Genomic DNA, 11,682 nt, shown 5'->3' with positions numbered 1-11,682 from the left:
GATTGACAGTCCAACGCTTTAACCACTCGGCTATTGCGCCCGTCGACAAAGAGACGAAAAGAGTTTTACACGACAGTTTTGTTTAATAATTCAAGTCTTTTCTAGAAACGTTTTCAAAAGTTCACATGAAAATATATCTACCCATTTGTTTAGGACTTGAACTTGCGTGCAAATGATTCCACAGACCAAGTGGGTGTTTCTTTCAACTGGTTTTGTTTGATTTGTCGTCATCAGTTTCAGTTGTCCCATTTTAATTATTTTGGATTTGTTTGTTTTTTTAATCGGTGCAAACATTATCATCCATATTGATATAACATTATACACACAAACAAATACATGATTATTATAGTTGTTTTACATAAAACACATGACCTTAACAACTGACGTTGATCACGATTCTTTTCATCAGCCTTTTGGAAACGATTAAGAGAGAGAGAGAGAGAGAGAGAGAGAGAGAGAGAGAGAGAGAGAGAGAGAGAGAGAGAGAGAGAACGGAAAAGAAAGTGTGAATCAGACATAACTATGTATTAATGCTGTACATGTTTATTGGTAAAGTCTGCATTCACCATCTCGAAACAGTTTCAGTTTCTCAAGGAGGCGTCACTGCGTTCAGACAAATCCCTAAACGCCACGCCACATCTTCTAGGCAGATGTCTGACCAGCAGCATAACCCAACGCGCTTAGTCAGGCCTTGAGTGCATGCTTTTATTATATTTGTGTACCTATCAGAGTGGATTTCTTCTACAGAATTTTGCCAGAGGACAACACTCTCGTTGTCATGGGTTTATTTTTCAGTGCGCCAAGTGCGTGCTGAACACGGGACCTCGATTTATTGTCTCATCCGAATGACTAAACGCTCAGTTCGATTTTTCAGTCAAACTTGGGAGAAAGGGCGAGAGCGAGATTCGAACCTACACCCTCACGGACTTTGTATTGGCAGCTAAGCGTCCTGACCATTCTGCCACCTTCTTCCTTAAACTGAAACATCTCGAAACAATGAATTGGTTGCTCCTCTTTATATCATCTCCTCATAAGTTAGGCATCATTTTATCTATTCGAAATCTAGACCCATAGATATAATTCTTTGCAACTAGCACGATTAAGTCTTGTGTTTAATCAGTGTTTATTTTTCATTGGTACCAAAAATAGAAATATCAACATGAAATGGACTGGCAGTCGCGATGATTACACCCCATTTTGCTAAGTGTTTTCCAAGTGCTCTCCGCATGAAGTACCTTTGTGTCTGTCCCGCCGCCACGAATTGTAATTCCTCCCTTCCATTCCAGGCATAAACACTGGAGGTGTGCTGTAAAACCGGTACGTAGGTATACCAAATAAACGATTTATTATGTTTTTAGCCATCTCGCTATAGCGCGTATTCTTGAAGCTCTATTTACACGTGAGGCGGTTCCGAAAACCGGTTCGAGTTGCCGTTTAGCAGGGTTTTTTTTTTGTTTCTTTTTAACACACAGAAACAGACAACACAGACGCAGACATAATCCTCACTCCTCTCTTTGACTGGAAGTTGTTGCGAAAATTTATTTCGCTGTGTGTGTGTGTGTGTGTGTGTGTGTGTGTGGCATTAGTTCAGAAGTTGAGGCATGTACTGGTGTGAAAATACCGGTTAAAAAAAAGAAGTTAAAAACTGTTTTTTTTTATTTCCGAACAGGAACCCAACTCTATCAAAAGAAAGACATGTTAGCCCGCCATGTTTTTGTCTCTTTCTTTTTTTGTTGTTGAGGGGTTGGGGGGTGGGGGGCGTTATAGGGGATTTGGGGTGGATCGAAAAGGATAACAGAGGATGAATTGAAACTGGGGACACATATGCTGCACACGCGAATACATTCACGGCACACACAATAAAAAGATCCTTGCACACAATGAATGAACAGCAGTGTGGTGATGTGAGACGTAAGCAGCCCTTGAACAGATTTCCATCGGCTCTCAAACACCCATCTCTCACAAGAAGAAAGCTGCATACATTTGTTGTTGTTGTTGGTGGTGGTGTCGTTTTTTGGTTAAAAAAATTTTTTTTACACGCATGGTCGACCAACTTAAAGTACCTGAGAAGTTGTTATCTCTGGGTGAAGGAAAGGCAAGGAGTTTTTTTCGTGTACCCCCTGGGGACATTGAAACACTACATACGTTCATCCTTTATACACAACCGATAAATTACAAAAAGAGTGATGTCAAAAACAAGAAGTAGGCTCATTCGTTCAATCACTTAATGTACACATTGACAAGTACTACTTGACTCATAATACAAAAAACAACAACAAAAAAAACAACAACAACAACAACAAAAAAACACAACAAAAACAACAACAAAAAATCAATTTTAAAAAATCGTATCAATAGACAAAACATTAATAAAAAGAGCTACGTATAGCAGAAACCAAGGATTTAAGTTTTAACAGTATTCTTTTTTTTTCTTTCTTTTTTCAGAAAATAATAGTTGGAATTTAATGGAGTTTTGGGCGGATTCTATAATACCTAGATAAACATTTTTGTCTGATGCTTTCAAAAAATGGGCACTCAAACAAATAGTGAAACTCATCAGCAATGTCGTTTATCACAGATTCTTTCATTTCTGGGTAAACTGTCAAAACGCAGTCTATTAACAGGCAAAGGATTATTAGATGTTCTAAATGTAACTAACTCAATTACACAATTATTTGGTAACACTGTAAAATAAGCATCTTGGTCAAAGTTTGGTTTAAACATCCTGTAATTAATATACATAGTATCGTTATCGACATGTCTATACCAGTCTTGCAAAAAACTTATCTTTTACACAACATTTTACTTTCTCTTTGAATCATGTAGGATATACATCAAAACTGTGTTGGTTCAACCAGAAACTTGATCCAATTCCATTCAAGACAGTATGAATACTTTTCAAGTATTGGTTCTGATGTACGTTATCATTGTATAGATTAAAGAGACATCTATAAACAACCGAAGACAGTTTAGACGTTCTTTGGTTTGTAAAAAGCCACTCACTCAACAATCCTCCTATCCACCCTCCCACCATTCTATCCATCCATGCATTCGTTCCTCCTTTCATTCGTTTCCACCTTCCCCCACCACCCACCCCCCGTCCCAAACCCTACATCCAGTACCCCCGTGCCCCATGAATGTTAGGGAAAGACGGAGACATCGTCAGCATTACACAACATTGTTCACGCTGCGACGACACAGCCAGGGGTCCCGTCCTGATATAATCGCTGGTCGACATCGCGCAGTTGAGAGGGAAAAGAGAAAACACAATTCAAAGCCAACCTCTTAAGCACCACGCTGCTGTTTGGTTTTCATTTTCTGACTGGCCTGCTTGTGGAGCCGTGGGTTACATGAGGCACAGCATAGACAGACAGATAGACAGGACTGACTGACAGACGGACGGACGGACAGACAGACGGACAGACGGAGAGATACATCGTGCACCAAGCAACCAACCAAGCAACTAAGCAAACAAAACACCTCTGTCTATCCCGCGCTCATCCACATACCCAGACACGCACACATATCACACACACACACACACACATAAACACACACACACACACACACACACACACACACACACACACATTTTAAACACACACACATTTAAGCACTCACACACACATCCACACACACACACACACACACACACACACACACACACACACACACACACACACACACACACACACACACACAAATAGATAGAGAGATACTCTGTTACTAAATCATTTTCACACACACACACACACACACACACACACACACACACACACACACACACACACACAAACACACACACACACACACATTTATACACACATCACGAACGCACACAAACACGCGCACCCCACCCCCAACCCTCACCACTCATTTATACACACGCGCGCGTACGCGCAGACATACACGCGCATACACACTAACCATCCTCGTCGTCATTAGGAGCAACAACAGAAGAAGGAACACATGAGCACAAGTACCACCACTCACTCGTCATCACCATAATCGTCATCATCATCTTCGTGGTGGCAGTCACTGTCATCACCATTATCCTCATTGTCCATTAATCACCGTGTCGTCGTCGTGGCGATCATCACATTGGTCATCGTAGTCGTCATCCTTCATCATCATCATCATTATCATCATAAGTGGCAGAAGCAACAGCAGCAGCAACAGCATAAGTGGTGTGTTCATTTCAAGTGACAGTTGTATGATGTATACACAACAGGGTTAACAAAAGTTTAGGGATTACTTGAGAACTTGTGGTTTTCTTCATGGGGACACAGTGGAACGATGTTGAATTTCTGTCAAACAGTGGTGTTTGCAGCCGTTGTATATTGAGCACCTCTCATAACGAGAGATGCTTTCTCGCGAGCCACTGTATATTGAGCACTTCTCATAACGAGAGATGCTTTCTCGCTAGCCATTGTATATTGAGCACTTCTCATAACGAGAGATGCTTTCTCGCTAGCCATTGTATATTGAACACCTCTCATAACGAGAGATGCTTTCTCGCGAGCCACTGTATATTGAGCACTTCTCATAACGAGAGATGCTTTCTCGCGAGCCATTGTATATTGAGCACTTCTCATAACGAGAGATGCTTTCTCGCGAGCCATTGTATATTGAGCACTTCTCATAACGAGAGATGCTTTCTCGCAAGAGCCCTTCCATTCTTTTTTTTTTTCAATGAATAACTTAATGATGTCAATTTTTTTTGGCTGACACAGTTTTCATACACAATTTTTTTTAGCTGTTCCTTGACGTCCTCGTATTCCTAAATCAGCCGTCTGTGTATTCAGTAAGAGAACAATGGCAGACCAGATGCATCCTTCCTAACTTAATTAGTCTCTCGATTTTAAAAACAACATCTTATGAAGACATGTATGCTATGTGGAGTGATGGCCTAGAGGTAACGCGTCCGCCTAGGAAGCGAGAGAATCTGAGCGCGCTGGTTCGATTCACGGCTCAGCCGCCGATATTTTCTCCCCCTCCACTAGACCTGGAGTGGTGGTCTGGACGCTAGTCATTCGGATGAGACGATAAACCGAGGTCCCGTGTGCAGCATGCACTTAGCGCACGTAAAAGAACCCACGGCAACAAAAGTGTTGTTCCTGGCAAAATTATGTATAAAAATCCACTTCGATAGGAAAAACAAATAAAACTGCACGCAGGAAAAAAAAAGAAAAAAGAAAAAAGGGTGGCGCTGTAGTGTAGCGACGCTCTCTCCCAGGGGAGAGCAATCCGAATTTCACACAGAGAAATCTGTTGTGATAAAAAGAAATGCAAATACAAAACAAATACAAAATACAAATATGTATAATTGTCACTCGTGTTCGACAATGACCATCAGAACAGCAGAGGAGGTAACTGCTGTTACGACTATCTGGGCTGGAATTTGATTATTACACTGGAGAGGGTCTTGCCAATGTTACATCCCCACTCCCTCGGCCAAGAGGGTTTTAAGAACAGTCAGCGTTAGGACGGTTCCCAAAGGCCAACTAGCCCCCAAGGCTGCAGCACTAAGAGCCAGTGCAATTTTGCCTCCCAGTTTGAGAGTCACAATCCTTCACAAAAGACTAAGCTGTGAATGATTTCCCATTGCTTTGGAGAAACCATTGATACTAGAGCTCTTACTTTGCTGTTGGTCCAACTGTAAACTTTTGTCAGTCTGTGATATAAGCTCATACATATTGAAAACATATTTACTTGTATGAAATGATCCTTAACCTTTTTGTGAATAGTGTGTGTGTGTGTGTGTGTGTGTGTGTGTGTGTGTGTGTGTGTGTGTGTGTGAGTGAGAGAGTGCGGGCTTGAGTGCGTGCGTGCATGTGTGTGTGTGTGTGTGTGTGCGTGCGCACGTGGGTGCGTGCGTGTGTGTGTGTGCGCGTGCGTACGTGCGTGTGTAAATGCATGTATGTGTGTGCGTGCGCGCACGCGCGTGCGTGTGTCTGTCTGTGTGCGTGCGTGCGTGTGTGTGTGCGCGCGCGTGTGTGTGTGTGTGTGTGTGTGTGTGTGTGTGTGTGTGTGTCCAGGTGTGAGGGGGGAAGTGGACAGGTCTCTGGGAGGTCTCCTGGCCTCAGTGGTGGCCGCCGCCCTGCTCCTCGTCGTCGTCGTCGCCATGCTGATCGGGGGTCTGACCTGGTGAGCTTCACCTCCCTGTGCCTCCTGTTGAGAGGGAGGGAGGGAGGGAGGGAGGGGGTGAGGGAGGCACGAAGGAAGACTAGAAGGGAAGGATTGAGTGAAGGAAGGGAGGGAGGAAGGAAGGAAGGCAGGAAAGAAGAAAGGCTAGAAGGTTGGAAGGAGAGAATGGATAAATGAATGAAGGAAGGAAGGAAGGAAACAAGGAAGAAAGGGAGGAAGGGAGGGAGGGAGGAAGGAAGGAAGAAAAGGCTAGAAGGCTGGAAAGAGAGAAGGGATAAATGAAGGAAAGAACGAAGAAAGGAAGGAAGGATGGAAGGAAGGAAGGAAAGAAGGGAGGGAGGAAGGGAGGAGGGAATTTTCTCCACTCCACCTGGGAGTGAATGGTATCCTGTCCTCTTCCTATGCCCAGCCTTGAATGGTATCCTGTCCTCTTCCTATACCCAGCCTTGAATGGTATCCTGTGCTCTTCCAAAACCCAGCCTTGAATGGTACCCTGTCTTCTTCCTATACCCAGCCTTGAATGGTACCCTGTCTTCTTCCTATACCCAGCCTTGAATGGTACCCTGTCTTCTTCCTATACCCAGCCTTGAATGGTACCCTGTCTTCTTCCTATACCCAGCCTTGAATGGTACCCTGTCCTCTTCCTATACCCAGCCTTGAATGGTACGCTTTCTTCCTATACCCAGCCTTGAATGGTACCCTGTCTTCTTCCTACACCCAGCCTTGAATGGTACCCTGTCCTCTTCCTATGCCGAGTCATGAATGGTATCCTGTCCTCTTCCTATGCCGAGTCATGAATGGTATCCTGTCCTCTTCCTATGCCCAGCCTTGAATGGTACCCTGTCTTCTTCCTATACCCAGCCTTGAATGGTACCCTGTCTTCTTCCTATACCCAGCCTTGAATGGTACCCTGTCTTCTTCCTATACCCAGCCTTGAATGGTACCCTGTCTTCTTCCTATACCCAGCCTTGAATGGTACCCTGTCTTCTTCCTATACCCAGCCTTGAATGGTACCCTGTCCTCTTCCTATACCCAGCCTTGAATGGTACGCTTTCTTCCTATACCCAGCCTTGAATGGTACCCTGTCTTCTTCCTACACCCAGCCTTGAATGGTACCCTGTCCTCTTCCTATACCCAGTCTTGAATGGTACCCTGTCTTCTTTCTATGCCGAGCCTTAAATGGTACCCTGTCCTCTTCCTATGCCGAGCCTTGAATGGTATCCTGTCTTCTTTCTATACCCAACCTTGAATGGTACCCTCTCCTCTTCCTATACCCAGCCTTGAATGGTACCCTGCCTTCTTCCTATGCCGAACCTTAGTGGAAATGAGTCCACTGCACCGAAGGCCGTAAAAGACTATGGGAACATTCTAACCTTCAATAACATCCTCACCCATGTTCCTTCTCGTGCTTCAGTGCGAATGAATCCACTGATTCGTTCGGTCAGTTATAGAAACAAGAACATGCCCAGCCAGCACACACCCTAAAGTGGAGTATGGCTGCCTACATGGCGGGGGTAAAAACGGTCACACACGTAAAAGCCCACTCGTGTACATACGAGTCAACGTGGGAGTTGCAGCCCACAAACGAAGAAGAAGAAGAAGAAGAATAGGAAGAATTGGAAGAAGAAGAATAGGAAGAATAGGAAGATGAAGAATAGGAAGAATAGGAAGAATAGGAGGAAGAAGAATATGAGGAAGAATAGGAAGAATAGGAAGAAGAATAGGAATAATAGGAAGAAGAATAGGAAAAATAGGAAGAGGAAGAATAGGAAGAATTGGAAGAAGAAGAATAGGAAGAGGAAGAATAGGAAGAATAAGAATAGGAAGAATATGAGAATAGGAAGAATAGTAAGAAGAATAGGAAGAACAGGAAGAAGAAGAAGGAGAAGAAGAAGAAGAAGAAGAAGAAGAAGAAGAAGAAGAAGAAGAAGAAGAAGAAGAAGAAGAAGAAGAAGAATCCCTAAAAAGCCCTGGGAACATTTTAACCTTCAATATAATCTTTGCTCATGTTCCTTTTCCTATGCTCTTCTTTCCTCCTTCTCTCTCTCTCCCCCCCCCCCCCCCCCCCACCTCAGGAACACGTGGTACCCCCGCCTGCAGTGGAGTAAGGGCCGGGTGAAGATGTCCATGAAGTACTGGAGGAAGAAGAAAGAAGTCAGAGACCGAGTGCTGAAGGGCGGCAGCAGCTTCCACAGCAGCAACGGCCGTCGCCCCGTCACAGGTAAACGCAGCGGTGTGGTGTTGTGGCCTGGCGGCTTAGCGCACGTTAAACAACCCACGGCAACTGAAAAGAAGAGAAGGTTGTTCGTGGTCGAAATTCTGAAAAAAACAACAACACTTTTGATAAGTTAAAAAAAAAAAAAAGATTGGAAGAAGAAGAAAAAATAACACAAAGACACACAGACACACACAGACACACAGAGACACAGACACACACACAGACACACAGACACAGACACACACACACACACACACACACACACACACACACACACACACACACACACACACACACACACAGATGAGAGTTGTCAACATCTAAAACGTGTTGCCTCTTCTGTCCCCCATCCAATTGGGAACTGTGCATGCAAAACCTGAAAACCTAATATGCATTTCTTGTCGATGTATTGGTTCTGTAAAAGAACAAACAACAACAATCACAACCCCACCCCCCCCCCCCCCCCCCCCCCCAAAAAAAAAAGAAAAAAAAAGAAATAGAAAAAACCAGAAGCATGTATATTGGCAGAATAAAACGTTTTAAAAAGGTTGAGTTGCACTGAAGTTTGAAAGCTGTAGATTGAATCTGTTTACACGTTTTGTTTTCAGCACCATTCACAACACCAAACTGGTAAGTAAAACACGTCAGTGTGTGTGTGTGTGTGTGTGTGTGTGTGTGTGTGTGTGTGTGTGTGTGTGTGTGTGTGTGTGTGTGTGCGTGTGTGTGTGTGTGCGCGCGTGCCCACGAAGACAATTCATTTCTACCGCCACGAGTGTGCGTGAAGACATTATTCGTTTCGGTCTGATTATGCAATATTTCAATAAACTTCACTTTTGAAGACCCAATCCCGTACCTTCTTAAATGCCCTTAGTATTGTGTACAATCATGCAAACATTGAGTTATTTTGGTGGATGGGGGGGGGGGGGGGAATTCGTTGGTGAATGGAAGAAAAGCGCACAGGCGATACATTATCAATACGAAGAGAGACAGAGGAATGAGAAGTAGGCTTCAGCTTTAAACGGCCTGTTGGCTCTGATCAAAGCTTTGGTCTTGATCCCGTGACGGTTACTTTGTTCTGTTTGTATTTTGTATTTGTATTTCTTTTTATCACAACAGATTTCTCTGTGTGAAATTCGGGCTGCTCTCCCCAGGGAGAGAACGTCGCTACACTACAGCGCCACCCATTTTTTTGTATTTTTTCCTGCGTGCAGTTTTATTTGTTTTTCCTATCGAAGTGGGTTTTTCTACAGAATTTTGCCAGGAACAACCCTTTTGTTGCCGTGGGTTCTTTTACGTGCGCTAAGTGCATGCTGCACACGGGACCTCGGTTTATCGTCTCATCCGAATAAGTAGCGTCCAGACCACCACTCAAGGTCTAGTGGAGGGGGGAGAAAATATCGGCGGCTGAGCCGTGAATCGAACCAGCGCGCTCAGATTCTCTCGCTTCCTAGACGGACGCGTTACCTGTAGGCCATCGCTCCACGTGGATCAGGTCCTTCTCGAATTGCTGTTCACTGCATCATGAACGCATTACATGTAATTAGAAATGAAATGCAAATCTCTGTCTTTGGATGAATGATGATTTCCCACCTTTCGTTTTCTTCTGATAATCCATTCACTACTTCTGTATAGTTACCGTTCGCTCTTTATTTCATATTTACCAATCAAATCCATCTACAGTTAGGTAAGCGTATTTCTCAGTTACTTATTTCTTTGTTATTTATTTGTAAAATATTTAGTAATCCTTTATGAATACTGTTGAAGTTAGGAAATGTCCAAGAGAAAGGATTCATAACATATGGTACGATGACTTTTAAAAAAAATTTTTTTTTTAAAAACCAAGTTAGCTCCCTGTGTCTTGTTTTCACAACCCGTTTCTTTATTCAGTTCTATCATTCAGTCGACTACGTCAGCCCTTCATTCATACCGTCTTATATAAACAGACATTTGTTGCGCAGGGTCATCGCAAACGGCGTAGACGTCAAAGAAGATGAAAACCAAGAAGAAATGGTCAGTATGTATGTCATCAACAATATCAAAATTTATTAAAAAGAAAAAAAGGAAAAAAAAAGAGACAAATTTACTATGAAAGTGAAGGCCACTGAAATTGTCGCTTATTCTGCTTAAAAAAAATGAGCTTGAATTACAAACACTGCCATGTGCGTATTCTTTCTTTAATTTAACGTCTTTTTACTTTGAGTGATTTTAGTCATTGTGTGTGTGTGTGTGTGTGTGTGTGTGTGTGTGTGTGTGTGTGTGTGTGTGTGTGTGTGCGCGCGCACGGCACTCTCGTGCGTGCGTAGGCGCGTCTGCGCGCGTCTGCATGTGAGCAAGACCTCGTAACACATTATTTTGTGCGTCTTCACCTAACCAACCCCAGTGGTACTGTGCCTGGCAGACTGTCCACATGCCCCTGTTTGAGGAGGAGGGGGAGGAGGACGTCCGTATCGAGACCTTCGTGGTGGATGGGGAGGCCCCGGGCCCATCACCTGACAATGCCGGTCCTGCACCAGGCCCCGCCGGGCCCACCATCCATCCCCCGCCGGCACAGGAAGCGCCATCGGCATCGGCAGAACCTTCGGCAACGACATCGGCAATGGTAGAACCATCGGCAGAACCATCGACAATGGATGAACCATCGGCAGAACCATCGGCAATGGATGAACCATCGGCAACGGAAGAACCATCGGCAATGGGAGAACCATCTGCAATGGATGAACCATCGGCAGAACCATCAGCAGAGCCATCGACTGAACCATCGGCAATGGATGAACCATCGGCAACGGAAGAACCATCGGCAATGGGAGAACCATCGGCAGAACCATCGGCAATGGATGAACCTCCGGCAGAACCATCGGCAATGGAAGAATCACAGTCAGTGGAAGACCCATCGGCATCAACACAGGCAATGGAGGAACCGCCGGTAACAGCAACAGAAGCGTCATCGGCATCAGCATCAGCGGCACAAGAAGAGGAGACAGAGGCGACCCAGTTCTGACGTTGCTGAGTAGAGATAAAACTATGTATATATGTGACACGTTCTCGCATCCAAGGGCATATTGTTATCAGCTGAATTAGCTTTCTGTGTTTCAGCATTTTCTGGCTGTTTTTACCTCTGTTTCTGGGGCTCTGTTTCTTTGTGTCAGTGTGCCTTTGTCTTTTTCTGTTCCTATCTCTGTCCCCGTCTTTCTGCCTGTCTGTTCCCCCCCCCCTCCCTCCCCCTCTCTCTGTGTCATTATCTCAAATTATCTGAGGACGAGGCTTAGTAAGCCCAAATATCAACACTGTTACTTTGCGTTTTGATAAATCATAAATAT

General features: G+C 44.2%; 1 protein-coding gene across 1 annotated transcript in view; it reads left to right on the top strand.

The window, feature by feature from the left end:
* LOC143291930 (uncharacterized) overlaps window positions 1–11,363 on the top strand; it is a 13,531-nt gene extending 2,168 nt beyond the window's left edge. The window contains exons 2-6 of the mRNA XM_076602072.1: window positions 6,039–6,147; window positions 8,223–8,368; window positions 8,974–8,995; window positions 10,324–10,375; window positions 10,764–11,363. Coding sequence (XP_076458187.1) covers window positions 6,039–6,147; window positions 8,223–8,368; window positions 8,974–8,995; window positions 10,324–10,375; window positions 10,764–11,363 — 929 coding nt within the window. The remainder of the gene's footprint in view (window positions 1–6,038; window positions 6,148–8,222; window positions 8,369–8,973; window positions 8,996–10,323; window positions 10,376–10,763) is intronic.
* Window positions 11,364–11,682: the final 319 nt, after the last annotated feature.

Source organism: Babylonia areolata, chromosome 18, assembly GCF_041734735.1.
Source record: "Babylonia areolata isolate BAREFJ2019XMU chromosome 18, ASM4173473v1, whole genome shotgun sequence".
Lineage (NCBI taxonomy): Eukaryota > Metazoa > Mollusca > Gastropoda > Neogastropoda > Buccinidae > Babylonia > Babylonia areolata.
The sequence above is the reverse complement of the archived record's forward strand: the minus strand, read 5'-3'. Positions and strand labels throughout refer to the sequence as shown.